This window comes from Nanorana parkeri, unplaced genomic scaffold (genome assembly GCF_000935625.1).
Source record: "Nanorana parkeri isolate BGI_ZX_2015 unplaced genomic scaffold, ASM93562v1 scaffold2510, whole genome shotgun sequence".
NCBI classification, from domain to species: domain Eukaryota; kingdom Metazoa; phylum Chordata; class Amphibia; order Anura; family Dicroglossidae; genus Nanorana; species Nanorana parkeri.
In genome coordinates this window covers 78396-93508 of record NW_017308778.1, presented here as the reverse complement: position 1 = coordinate 93508, position 15113 = coordinate 78396, and the positions used below count along the sequence as shown (strand labels likewise).

Here is a 15113-nt window from a genome sequence, read left to right as displayed (position 1 = left end):
ATATATCTTGTGTTAAAGGTTTGTGACTTGAGACTATTTGTGGTTCTGTGTACTGTGTACTGTTTGAGTAACCAGGGCTAATAGAAATGTATGGTATATATTAGGCTCAATATTAGATTCAATTCACAAAGCTAAGAAACCAAGATATCTTTATTTTCCCAAAAAGTGAGTTATTTTCACTTGAGTCCAATGAAATTTGTAAATGACAGTCACGGCTTAATATACAGTGCCTTAAATTGGGACTATAACCTCCTATCCCTTACAGCCCAGGAAGGTGCCATCTTAGCCTCTATTTGGGTTGCAGTTGCCATGGTGCTGCACATGTGATCAGCTATGACATCAGCCATTTGAGGTCTTGAGAGCTGATTTGAGAGCTGAAATAAGCACACTGACAACCTTGACAATTGGCGTGCCTTAAAAGTATCAAGTTTGGGGGACATGAAATTGGTGGGTAAAGTTCCTCTTTAATCTTTTTGGATTGAGATCCTAATGTGTGTAATGTTAGAAAATACTAATTTTAAAAGGAAAAATAATAAATGTTCACTTCTTCATAAGATAAAAAAGTGCATGTATTATTTTTTTGCATAGAAGCCGGTAAAGTATTGTGACCACAATCAGTAGATCGCAAGTGCAATGCTCCGGCTCCTGCAGACAGTTCCCCTCATCCACACCCGCACTGAGCTACGGGCATGCAGTTACATGGACTGGAGGCAGAGTTAATGGTCTACAGGTGCAGTGACATCTCCTTTTAAACTACAAGCCCCTCTGCTGCGATGTCAAATGGGACTTGTAGTTCCACCATCCTGTGGATGATGCGGCAGTGTGGGCGGAGCTGGCGGGGAGAAGAACCCCGCAATTCAGGTAAGTTGGAGGGTATGGGGGGGTTGCAATCTGACCATGTTTCATGCTACACATTAAATATGGGTGTAACATGAAACATGATCAGAAAGGTAAACTTAGCTTTTAAGTAATCTTGCATGACATCAAGGTCTTGCCTTTCATCAATGTTCCTGGTACACACTTTATACTGCTGGACTATTTATGTGACTGACTATATCATTGCAGGTTAAGGACTCAGATGTACATTTGGAGGACAAGAAATCTGATCGTAAACAAGATGCCAGTGATTCTCCCTCAAAAGTTAAAAAGAAGATTCGAACAAGAGAGTCTAGACTTATGCCACTTGATGAAGTAGGTCGCAGAATCTGTTATATATAACATATAATGTAAAGTGATATCAAATTAGACCATGTATACTGTTATAGCTTTTCTTGCAGGTTGTATGTAGTGGGACTAATTGCCAAAGTAAGGGAAAGTAAACTGAAGAAAATGCTGAGCTTTTATAGTCAAGAGGGTTAAACTAATCACCAAAGATGGATTTATAAGCTCCTGTGGCTGGAGCCAGCTATGAGGATCCCAAAAGTGTCGCAGGCATCCTTTCTGGTATGGGTTTAGGAGGCAGTTTAGTCCAGAAACAAATGGTAAGTATGAAAGTGGAAAACAGTCTGGATAATAGTCAGCCAAGACAACAAAAAAACATAATACTCAGCCAAGATGAAAATGGAAAGAGTATTAGTCAGACAAGGTGAAAATAGAATGGATACTAGTCTATCAAGACAAAAACAGAATGGGTACAAGTCAGCCAAGACATTGGCAAGGTGCGTATCATCAAAGATGCTGTAACTTTGCCCTGAATGGGCAAAATTCATTAATCCAACTATGTCTTGTCCTTCCCAAAGTCTGTTATTGGACAGTGAAAGGAGATGTAAGAGACTGATGAGGTCATCTCTCTGTCACTCTGCTCTCTCTCCTCCTAACCACATGTGGATTGCAGCACAACTCATTGGCTGGATGCGCTGATTCTTCTAGTCTGAGCTCTGCTGTACAGGGGGGTTGCAACAGGCTAATACAGGTCAAATTCAGGTACTTAAGCTGCTTGCATTTAAAGCAGAGCGTCAGGAAATTTGTTTCTTAACCCTTGCAGAGGGGCTACCTCCACACTGCAACGGTTAAATGCTCGTTTTGGTCTAGGGAGGAAAATAACAAAGACCGGTGTGGGGGTAGCCCCACTGCAAAAGTTAAGAAACTTTAAAGCTTTAAAAGAACTGCCAGGCCGGAATTGAGCTTCAGACAAGACCAGCAAGGAAACACAAGGGCATACATGCCACAAACTAAATTGGCTAGACAAGGGGTAGGCGACCTTGTTACTCCAGGTGTTGTGGAACTACAAGTCCCATGAGGCATTGCAAGATGGACAGCCACAGGCATGACTCCTAGAAGCAGGGGCAAGCTGGGATTTGTAGTTTTCCCACAGCTGGAGGTTGTCTACTGGGCTTCTAATTCCTGGGCTATAGCTTCAGATATTTTAGCACTTCGGTGGAGCAGAGGAGGGGAATAAACGCATGAGATTTCCAAAAGATCAGCTATAGACAGGACAGACACTCGGCAGATGGATAAAGAGACCAGCCACAGTTTTTGTAGTCTGTTGAATAGGAAGACGGCATCCAAGAATATGAATTTACATGCAGATCGAACATTCATTTCAATTGCTTGTTTGTTTTTCTCTTTACTCATGACTGCACACCCAGAATCCATGTGACATCTGCTGATGTATGGGTAATACTTCCTGACCAATTATGGAGTAATTTTTCTTCTGATTGCCTTCCTGGAGACCCAGTATACAATACTATTTCTATATAGATTTAATATCAAACAGCTCGGATTGAATAGAAGAAGTGCTCAAAGTACTTTGTGGCAGCACTGGCTACATCAATCTTGCCCTAATGGTTAGGAAGGAGGATAATCGGACGCATAATAATTAATTGAGGAACAGCTTTCGTCAACTTAATAAGGTTCCGCTCTGTTAGGCTTTATTTGTGTGAATAATTGGATAATGCTTCATGGTTTATTTATCTTGCAATCCCACTGGTGCATTCAGATATTTCATGCAATTGCTAAAAATAACTGCTATTTATATTCTTTTATGCTCTGAGATTTATGTGCTGTTGGGAGCAAGTCATAATAATGGTGCAGCTCATACTTCCACCTAGAAACCTTTTTCCTGCCTGCATCACAAGCTCTGCAAGCTGTAGATAATATATACTGTGTTCTTCTTCTTGCAGGAAGGCAACCAGCTGCCTAGCAATGGTGTTGAAGCATTTGCGTTAAAGGCCAAAGTTGTTTATCCAATAAATCAAAAGTTTAGGGTAAGATGTCTAACTTTTGTTATGTGGTGGCAATTTTAACAACAATTTTAATAACATGTAGATGTGGTCTAACAGCTAAATTAATTACATACTGCTTTACCTACCAGTGTATTTGGAACTCTTTACAGCCAATCTTGTGATTTACAGGAGTAATACAATTCCAGGCAGGATGAAAATGCTATTGAGGAAAATTAGATGGGTGCTACACTATATGGCCAAACGTTTGTGGACACCTGATCATCACGCCTACATGAGCATGATGGACACTCCATTCCAAAGCCATCGGCCTACCTTTTTTTTTTTTTAAGTCTCCACTTTCCTAGGAGGGCTTTCTGCACAATGTTGGAGTATCTATGGGAATTTGTGCCCATTCAGCCAAAGGAGCATTTGTGAGGTCAAGTACTAATGTTGAAGAGAAGACCTGGCTCTCAATCTTCTTTCCAATTACCCCAAAGGTGTTCAATAGGGTTGAGGTCAGGGTGCAGTCCACTCAAATTTCTCCACACCAGAATCATTAAGCTATGTTTTTATGGACCTGGCTTTGTGCAAAGGGGTGATTTTTTTTTTTTGGGAACCCCAAATTGTAGCCACAAGGTTGGAAATAAACCATTGTATAAAATATCTTTGCATGCTGTAACATTAACAATAATCTTCAGTGGAGACACAATTGAACTCAATCATTTTGAAGGGTGTCCACATTCTTTTAGTCATACCGTATTTTTCGCTCCATAAGACGCACTTTTTTTAACCCAAAAGGAGGGGGAAAATGTGCCTGCGTCTTATGGAGCGAATCCCGACGCACGAGACATGCAGTTTCGGGCGCCGGGCGAGTAGTAGGAGCCACTGCTCGGCTTTAATACGAGTGATCTAATGAGACGTTCTTCGTCTGCTCTGTGTGATCACTGAGACCGTGGCGCTGTAATCACAGCGCCACCTGTCTCAGCGGTCACTAACTGCAGCTTCTGTCACAGTGTCTGTCATAGAAGCTGTGACAGAAGCTACAGTCTGTCGAGTGCTCCATAAGGCGCGCCGGACCTCCCTGCGTCCTATGGTCCGGTGCGTCTTATGGACCGCAAAATACTTTATATCATGTCCTTTCTCTCCTGTTTTTGGATGTAGGGCAACAAACATGATCCTGGCTTCTCTACCTAGAGAGTCACTGACTTGGACCATGTTTGCTGTATGATCTTCTATCCTTGCATACATGTTTAGAGACATTAAATAGTAAATCCAGTATTAGGATGGCAGCTGAAGAGCATATAGGGATTCCCACTAATTTAAAGCTCTTGTAACCCAACCCCAAATAGCTGCTTCCTAAAGTACATCTTGATATATTGTTCAGAGCTAGACAACTCTTCCAACCTAGCTAGATATTATTGCATGACTTATATGATGCCATTGAGTGAATATACTCCTATTATCCCCCCCATACTTCCCCTTCCCCACAACTTTATCGTTCTTCCTCTTTCTCTCTCTCTACTTTCTCTCTTCTCATCTCTCTTTTCTTTGCCTTTTCTTTCTTTCCTGTCTCCCCCTAATTAAAGTCCCCTTACTTGATAACATAAAGTTGGTGCACAGCAGATTACCTAAAATATAACCAATAATTCTAGACAAGTAGTATTTTTAGAAGGAGGTTAGACATGGCAGCACCTATATTGTTCCTACTATTCAAGTAAGAGCTCTTTATTGGAGGAAGGTAATAGTGTATTTAACATAAGGGAGGTAAGAGATCATTTGTGCAGTAACACATAGTATCTTCAACATTTCCTACTATTTATTTCAGTATGTATGTAACTTTTTTTTTTTTTTTAACTGAGGAAGCCTTTGCAAAATCTGCTATTATTTCCCATCTGTCTGCAATTCCAGCCACTTGCTGATGGAGCATCAAACCCATCACTGCATGAAAATTCTAAGCGCGCCCAGTTACCTAACCAGATGTTTGAAGACTCTGCAGGGAGCAGTACAGAATCTCTGAGTCAGGGGGAGAAGGAGGATGGAAGTTCATCCACCACAATACATTCCACTACCAGTCTGGATAGATTCTACGAGAGAACCTTTCCCCGAGTCAACGCTTTCCCTGAAGTTCTTATATGTAACAGGTAAAAGTAGTGCTGGATTCATAGTACAAGCTTTATTCCTGTGTATGGAACATTACCCTGTTGTACGTGTATTGAAGTCTATATGACCAGGTCAAATTTTGCAGCGTCAATATAGCTTAGTCACTTGCCATCTGGAACAATTTCTTAGTTTTTTCACACATGATAAAATCAGAATTATTTTGCTAGAAAGCAGCCTAAAACCCCCAAATTATATATTTTCTGAAACCAAAGGCCCTGTAGAATTTTAAAAAAAATGCGAGTTGTATTTATTTATTTTTTTGTAAATTCTTTATTTATTCAACCATTCACAGAAACAGATGAGTTAACAGGGAAAAATAAAAGTATGAGAGGCGATCCAGTACAACTCAATATAGTAATAGGTACTCATCAACAGATCCAGGAAAACCACATTTCCTTAATAACGTCAGTCATGAGAAGATAATCCCAATGTTACATCCGCTCTGCAGTTCCATTTTCCATAAAAGTAGAAAGAGACAGAAAGAAAACAGGCTAAAAGAAAAGACAGGAGGAATGGTACAATACCCGATACTGAGAAAATAGAAGTAAGAGAGAAAGAAAATGAGGCCAAAGTGGTATCATAAGAGAGAAAGAGGAGAAAACTGGGATAAGAAAAGAGAAGTAACAGATAGTTGTATTATTTTATGTTGCACAATGTTTGCACAAATGTTTATCAAGCCAATATTTTGAGGATAAAATACACTAAAATTAATTTTAGTGCACAGAAACAGAATATAATGCCCAGTTTTTGGGTGAAATATAAAAGATGCGGTTGTGTCCGGCAAATAGGTACCAGACATGTCAAGCATTTAAATTGCATGTGCCCATTAAATGGCAAAAAACTACAATACCCAAAATTGCCCATAGGCAAGGCTTTAAATGCTTTTACCACTCATCCATTTAAGTGAACGGTGATTGATTGCCCTAGAATTGCTGCTCTCACTCTGGTGACATGTATCATGTGTGGCGCAATTGTTTTTGCATGTAGGCGCATCCAACGTGTGTTATTATTATTATTATACAGGATTTATTTAGCGCCAACAGTTTCTGCAGCACTTTACAATATAGGGAAGACATTACAATCACAATACAAATCAAGACAAGATTGTAATGAGGGCCCTGCCCCTGAGGGCTTACAATCTAAAAGGGAGGGGGAAGTGATACATGAGGAGGGAGCTGTGTGGGGATGAATTGTTTGAGAAAGTGATAATTCAGTGGTTAGGTTGAGGTGGGATAGGCTTCCCTGAAGAGATGAGTCTTTAGGGAATGCCTAAAGGCAGTCAAGGTGGGCGACAGACACACATAGTGTCAAAAGCAGCAGAAAGATCTAATAGCAAGAGTAGGGAATAGTGGCCTTTGCTTTTAGCAGTGAGTAGGTCATTAGTGAGTTTTAGGAGGGCAGTTTCAGTGGAGTGTAGGGGGCGAAAGCCAGATTGTAAGGGGTCAAGAAGGTTGTGATCAGCGAGGTGGTGGCTTAGGCGGCTGTAGATGAAGCGTTCTACTAGTTTAGAGTTGAATGGGAGTAAGGAGATTGGTCTGACATTATTGAGGTCGGTAGGGTCCATTGAGGGTTTTTTGGGTATTGGGGTGACTAGGGCATGCTTCAGAGGGGAGGGAAAGATTCCAGTAGAGAGTGAGAGATTGAAAATGTGAGCCAGAGAGTCTTGGATAGAGCAAGAGGGTGACCGAAGTAGCGGTGAGGAAACAGGGTATGGGGGCAAGTGGTGAGGTGGGTGTCAGAGAGAAGCTTTGTAACAAGTGTGAGTAACAAGTGTGATGGAGGGTCTGGTACATGAATAGGGGAAGGTGACTGCACAGTGGTGATCTGATCACGAATTGTATCTATTTTGTTTTTGAAGTGAATGGCAATGTCCTGGGCAGTGAGTGAGTTAGTGGATGGTGGCTGTGGAGGACGAAGTAGAGAGGTAAAAGTAGAAAAGAGTTGGCGAGGTGTGGATGAGAGTTTGTTAATGAGAGTGACAAAATACGTCTGTTTGGCAGTAAGGAGGAAGGAATTGTATTTTAGGAGGGCCGCTTTGTACAGGGTGAAGTCTTGCAGAGATCTAGTTTTCCGCCACAGTCGTTCAAGAGTGCGGCTATGTCTCTTGAGAATTTTGGTTTCATTTGTTTGCCACGGTTGTAGCGGACGTGGTCTAAGTCTGCGAGTAGTGAGGGGAGCCAAGGTGTCTAGAGAGGACTAAAGTGAGCACAAATCGTGTCTAGTGAGGACGAAAGTGAGCACACATCGTGCTTCATCAGCTTCTGCGACCACAGCAGCCAGAGAAATGACAGTCTGAAACTGAAAGTGGTGTAATACCCCTGCTTCCAGGTTCAGTGATCGGAGGGGAGATCAGCTGCTGGAAGTGCGCTGAGCTCCCTCCGATCGAGGTGCACAGACCTGCTGTGCCAGTCCTGGGCCCACACAGGGGACAGCTGAGCCTGGGATAGCCGGCATCGGAGTGCAGGGGCACATACTGCCCAGCTCCATACAAGCGATTGGGCGGCTCTATAGCTCTATAACCTTGATATGTGACAGCAAGGCGCTGGCTGTAGAAGATGGTACCAAGATCATGGCAGCTGTGATCTTGGTATAAACGCCTTTTAGATACGTTAGGCGGTCTTGAAGTAGTTAAGAAGACCCTCTCACCAACTTTAAAAATTGGATATAAAAAGCGCAGTATCAAGTATTTAAACACTTGCAGTGTTTTCCTTTCTGTAAATGATTTCTTATTCACATGCAATATGCCTTTTGAACTTGCTAGAAAATTTGACTACTCTAAGAGAGTCAGCTCCCTAGAACATCCCTCTCAATAGCACGGCATAGCCCTCTCCTCATCTGGGAGTGTCTAAATTCCTCTCTATGCTGACCCAGCATCTCCACACCTCCCCTTACATATCTACATAACCCTTTTTGTAGCAGGCGGGGGAGGAGCAAATGGGAATACTACAGTGTATCACTTAAGTGACAGCTCTGAGTCTGCAGGGGCTGCTAAAATCACATCCAAGATGGTGGCACTTAGCAGTGGTCTCGGGGGGGTTTTGGATGACACAAGGGAGGATTTTACCGGTAAAATATCATGCATGAAATATGTTACATAGTTGGTGAGGTTGAAGACACAGGTCCATCAGGTTCAACCTATAGTGTGTTTTGTAAACTGAGGAACTCATCCAAGTATTTTTTGAACCTGTTTATGTTCTCTGTCGACACAGCTATCTGTGGAAGTGAATTCCAAATTTTTACCACTCTCACTACTGGATTCCCAATACAGCTGTCCCCATTGAGTTTGTAAATTGCAATCATGTCTCCTCTGAAGCTTCTCTTCTCCAAGGAGGTTAGATTAAATTTTTGTAGTGGTCTTTGTTAAATTAGGACCTCCATCCCTCTTACTGATTTAGTTGCCCTTCTCTGAACTTTCTCTAGCTCATGGACCTAAGGATTGGTGTCCACAATTGAACCGCGTACTCAAGATGGGGCCTTACCAGTGTTTTGTAAAGTGGTAAAATTATATTTCTATGACTTGAATAAAACCCTCTTTTAATACAAAGTTAGTATTCTATTTGCTTTATTGGTTGCAGCATGGCATTGCATGCTATTGCTGAGTCTGTAGTTTATAAGGACCTCAAGATCCTTCTCCATCTGTGTTAAATGCACATATAATTTTATGGGAAGATTTTTGTTTTTGAAAAGAATAATCTGGCCACCTGGTCTTTCTTTCTCATCTAAAGGTACTTCAGGAGAGCACACCATGCCCACTGCCTGGTGTCAGGATGTAACCTCCTTTTGCATCTCAGAGGAACTACACGCTTGCAAAAATGTAGTACATCCGGGGGGGGCTGGAGAAGACAGAAGCTTATATTGTTTATACGGGGAAAGGCTATGTCTCGGGTTCCAATTATTAGTAGAACTAATCAATTACAAACTCCCCGATTAGAATGGGCATTACTATGAAAAAAATTTTACAAAAGCATGTGCTGTAACAATTACGTTGTAGATCCCCACACCAGTCTTTGTACAGACATGGACCTGTGTGCAGATGTACTACGTTTTTGATTTATTTTGTTTTTCCCATCTATTGGGAAACATGTGACTTAAACATTTGGGTAATACTGCTGCCTACAGGAGGATTGGACACTGGCAAACAAATTGTAGGTCAGCCGTAAGATACTCCCTTCTACTATCATCTTGCCTCAGTTTTTTTGCTACTGTCATAGGAAATTGGATGTCTTTTCTTATCTACACTGATTCAAAGACTTAATCTACTTTTTTTTCTAACAACCTATTTTTCTCCTCAGTCAAGATTCATCTCCCTTGCCAATGCTGACATTTTCTCACCATCTTCCTCCAGGTTTGTGATTTTCAGCCATCTTAATTGACCAATCAAGGATGACGTCATTCCCACTCATGAGCATGGGAGTTAAACAATCCTTGCACCCGGCAGAAGCCTGGATTGTGCACTGAGCTGTGAATGTAAAAATAATTTATTGCAGAAGAGAATAGTATGACTTTTCTGCAATAAAAAAACTTCCTGCTTCTAAATTTTTACATTTTGCCTAAAGTTGCGCTTTAAGCTATCTGTGAAGCGCTTTCCAGGTCCAGAGCTGTTAGCAATGCCTCCTTCATTTTTATTATTCTCTGGGCATCCCTTTTTTTTGGCTGGCTTGCCATGGAAGGGGTTAGCACTGAGAGACACATGTCACATGAGCTTTTAGGGCTCTTTCCGGTCAGACAGCGTTGATGGGTGCTCTCAACTCTGCTGCTTCTTTTACAAAAGCCAAGTGGAACTTAAATCCCTGATCTGTTCCTACTGACCACCTGCAGTGATGCTGGTCACTTTCAGTCACTCCCACCTTTGGTCTTGAGAGTTGTCTCCCAGCTGTCGGCGCATCCAGGTTCCATGAGTACTCAACGCCTAGCCTCCTACCTTGAGTCTATACATTGCAACATGTCTGATTCTTGACCCGGGAAATAGTCCTGCTGTGTTAAATGTCCCCATCACACTGTCCCCTAATGGATAAGTGTCAGCTTGCATCATGCCCCCTGATAGTGGTGACACCCATCGCTTGGAGCCTTGTTGGCCTCTGATGCTATCTATCCCTTCTTCAAAATCTCTTTGACATTGTTGGGAGAAGCTGGGCCTGCTCCTCTCTTAGCAGGTCTTTACTAAAGTCATGCATTTTGTCCTTCTTTAACGTTTGTTGGCACAGTATCCCCTTAATGAGAAATTCTTTATTAAGTGGTCTATCCCTGCTGTAGATCTTACTCGCTCTTCCTTAACACGGTGCTAACCATTCAAGGGGAGGATCACTCTTCTTTTATGGACTCTACTGATAAGCGACTGCTAGCTCTTTGTAGGGCCATGTTCCTTTTTGGCAGGCTCTCCCTTACACCCAGTTCTATCTGTAGTTCTCCTATGCCAGACTATGGCTAAATGGGTAAAATCCCTTAAAGTGACATTAAACCCTCAGATTTTTTAACATAAACCAATACTGTAATGTGTGCCTTACTGTAATCCATGGTTGTTTCCCTTCTCTTTGCTGCTCTTCCTTTTAAATCCTCATGTCTTCTCATGCTGTGGGAGAACTTCCCTTTGCAGCTCAGGGCCTCTTCCTGTAGTGCTGGCTCAGGTTACAAACCTATACACAGACACCATGTATCCATTTCAGAGACAAGGCAGTCTGCTGCAAAACAGAAGTTCTGCCCAGCATGAGAACAGATACAGATTTAAAAGGAAGAGCAGCAAAGAGAAGGGAAACAACCATGGATTACAGTAAGGCACACATTACAGTATTGTTTTATGTTAAAAAATCTGAGGGTTTAATGTCACTTTAAGCATGATCTGACTAATGCTAACATAAACCCTCTGATTTATTTATTGCGTGGATATAGCAAATCGCAAAAATGATTGAACCGCCTTAGGTTAAAAAGTGGAGAACAGAGCCTGGCAGTAAAAGACTTAAATGTTCTCGCATTTAGTTTACTAACTTGTATTGAGCTTGTAGTCTATCACTGGAGTGAACTTGGAGTGGTTGCTACTTTACAAAATGCAGGCCAAGAGATGCATAACTATGTTACATTTTTGTTAATAGTTAAGGCACTTGAAAGCATTTACTAAGTTTTAAATTCTGAGTTTAGTGTCACTTTAAGTTGGGGACAGGGTCTCTTTTAAAGGGTCCATAAATGTGATTGTAATGTAATTTCTTATGTATATAAGTGAGAAGTAAATATTTCAAGATAGTTTCTCAGAACTGTTTAGATAAAATAAAGTTTTCATGCTGGGAAAGTACTTTTTTTTACACACAATTGAATTCCTGTTAGCAATCTCATGCCAGAACACTGCAGGTAGCCTTTGATAAGCTGCATTTAGCCTAAAGCAGCTGACAGCATTAAAAAAAAGACCTTGGCACAAGAGATAACAAAAATCCAGGGGTACCAGACCACCAGCATGTGCTTATAACCAAAATATGAGTTTGGGGTGGACTAATCTTTTTAGAAATCTTCAAAGCTGAACTTAAGGCAGATATAAAAGGCATACATTAATATAGTTCTGTAATACATAAATACATTTATTTTTTTAAATGCAAGCAGTGTGGTTACCTGAATTTGACCTGTTATCAGCCTCTTGCAATCCCCTGTACAGCAGAGCTCAGAGAAGGGTAGAAAAGAGAAGCAGCACAAGAAGGCAGTTTAGCTCAACTAAGAGGAACATTTGTCGGAAGAGAGAGTAGAGAGACAGAGAGATGAGCTCATCAGCCTGCTGCTGCTCCTTTTCTCTCTAATCATAGGCTGGTGGAAGAATAGGACCTGTAAATCCGCTCTCCTGTCCTGTAACACAAGGCTGTGCTATATAACAGAGCTGTGTAATGCTCAGTACGTAATGGACAGTGATACCGTTAACAAGTTAAACACTTCCCTTATATGTATTAAATGTAAGTAATTAGCTGTTTGCCTAGAGTTAAAGTCCAGCTATAAAAACATTAACTTAGCATAATTTATTAGGTCTTACTATGATTTGGCAATATAGTTCAAAGAATAAATGTTTGCATTCATAGCAACCAATAAGTAATTCTTTTGTCACAGTTTTTTCTGTTTTTAAAATGTTGTGATTCATGTTTATAGAAAACAGAAACCATTTGATACTCACAGCACTCATGACAGTGGTGTCACGGAGCATTTTGTTTTCTCTAAAAAGAGCACAGCAGAAACTGTTTGCTTTTCCATTCAGTTGTATGTCTAAAAATCTGAGCTTGAGCTTTTCAGCTTTGTAACCATACTGTTTTCAGTAAAACAGAGGCTAACCTTAAAATGTGTGAAAATCGTCCTGGAGCACCACGTACTGTAAGCGGTACTGTAGTGTGCCTGAGCAGCCTAGATCTTTACATAATGTGCCAATATGCATAGTACACACTGTCCAAAAGAAAGCACTGCTTAACGCTGATGTCAACATAAAGATACTTTATTGAAGACCAACAGGCAACATGGTGGTTGTCCGTGTCTAGCGGCCACTCATCTCAAACGCCTTTCGTCCTAACAGTCATAATCATAAAGATGTGGGCGGTCATAAGACAGATCCTTATAAAGACAAATCAACATTCTCACAGGTGGACACACTTAATACAATAGTTCTGTACATTGTGCAGATCGCATCCGTGAAAGGAGAAATACATTGCAACGTCTAAAATTCCAACAATCCTGTAATGTAAAGCAAAATAGCTCCTACGCAAAGCAGATTGCTCTTGGACGGCACCTACATTTTGTCCAGATGTAGGAGCTTGGAGTGGAGCAGTAAGGTTCCTCTTCATCATGTATACTATGAGTATGCATTGTATACTTGCACATTACGCAGACTTACATTATGACTTTCTCCAGTGCTCTGCGTTCCCTATCTTTGCCGCTGCCATCTTCATTTTCACTTCTTCTGACCCATCATCTTCACTTGTTGGCTGATGCGCAGCAATTGGTCATGAAACTTCTGTGCATGGGCACTAGCGTTATGTCTCAGCTCTATGCTCAGTTTCCTACAGACGTCAGGAGTAGATGGGTAGTTTACATTGCATTGTGCATGCACCACAGGCAAATAACAAAAAAAGAGAAATGCATGAGTCTCCTTGATTGGGTATAATTTGAATAAATTGTTCAGATAGCTCTGGCACTTCATAGTAGTGTAAAGTCTAATTATATTTTTTTAATTACTGTGTGCCTTTACTTGGGTGTTACCTTTATTAGATTGTGCCACGAGACAGTAATGCTTCTTACATTGAAGTTGAATGTGTCAATATATTATTTGAATTACTAATAACTATTTACTAATTTAGTAACCCTGCCTGAACATTTTTGGGGCACAGTAAAAGGAGACACTGTGTGTAATAGAGAGATATGAGGCACTGTTTGTAATATAAAGGTATGGGGCACTGCATGTAAAAGAAGTGTGATGTGACACTAATAGGCATGAGAAACTGCATGTGATAGGCATGAAGCACTATATGCAACAGCATAAGAAAAAGCATTTTGCTGGGGAGTGAGTTGTGTGTACTGTGCGGTAGGGGGTAAAATGCACTATTGACATAAATACTGGAGAGTGAGGTGTGTATTCAAGTCAAGCCAAAAAGTAACTGGAGGCATCTATACTGGGGTGTGTGCTGTAGTGGCTTAACAGGATCATAAAGTTTGACCTCTATGTACCTAGATAATTATACCCTCCACATAGAAACAAGGTTTCCAATGTATTATTAAAGCTGGGCTTGCATGAGTAGAATTTAGTGTGAAAACGTTTGTTCAAGTTCATTCTTTTTTATGTTAGTTGATGTCTACAGAGGGATTTATGTTTTCCAAAAAATGGAAGAAGAATGGAATGGAAGGTTGTAAAATTGTAATTTCTCATGAAAACAAATTTCTACCCGTGAGTGTGATATTTGCAAGGGAAAAAAACGATGTTGTGGTAATATGTATGCAGCAAGAAAAGTTTCATCTGGAAATAGACTGTTAGCTTTTGTGGATTATTTTCTGCCAATAGCTCAATGTGGAAGAATTTGTAGCGATTCTTCAGCGATTCCTTGGTCCCAATATGTTGCTTTTCGTTTTTCTTCTGTTGCTTCTGCATTGCCAACACTCCTACCATCATCACAGTTTTGGTAGAATTCGGGGTTACATCCATGAGTTCCATTTTGCTATGCACAATATGGCTGCCACAATGAACCAATGAACAACTGTTGCCTGCAAGAAGGACTGTTCCAATAAGTACAGTAGCAAGAGGGAGCAGCATAAAGAGCATCACATGCATAATTAAACATTACGTCACTTCCATACATTACTCAGATTGAAAATTAATTTATGAAACATTGGCATTACCATTGAGCGATATCTTTCAGAGCTTTCCAATAAAGTCTGTTGAATTAATTGATGGTGCGAATTTTAAAATTAGATTTTACCCATGTATGCACAGTTTAACACTGGGGTAAGCTTTATAAGGGTTTTTTTCATTAATATAAATGTTTTAATTAATTTTTTGACCGGATCTCTTTCACCTGTTAACCTAAACGCTGTAATAAAGACGCTATAAGTTTCCTATAATAGCTGTTGAAAGTAAATCGCATAAAGAGGGCAGTATTTTCAGCCAGTATTTTCAGCCAGTTAGACACGACCCATAGATTTTCCATCACATGTGCGCGAGGATCTCTACTGCGCATGTGCCCACCCCATCATCCTGCACGGCCGCTCATGAAGCTTAAGGGCTTGTTCACACCGAAAGCGATATCGAGAGCAATAGTTGCTGGAACGCACCGTGATCTCTAA

The 15113-nt window shown here is 40.9% G+C and overlaps 1 protein-coding gene across 1 annotated transcript in view; it reads left to right on the top strand.

Annotated features, from left to right (window-relative positions):
- EVC (EvC ciliary complex subunit 1) overlaps positions 1–15113 on the top strand; it is an 83770-nt gene that overhangs the window by 14396 nt on the left and 54261 nt on the right. The window contains exons 2-4 of the mRNA XM_018573735.1: positions 1066–1191; positions 3123–3206; positions 5073–5305. Of these exons, the coding sequence (XP_018429237.1) occupies positions 1066–1191; positions 3123–3206; positions 5073–5305 (443 nt within the window). The remainder of the gene's footprint in view (positions 1–1065; positions 1192–3122; positions 3207–5072; positions 5306–15113) is intronic.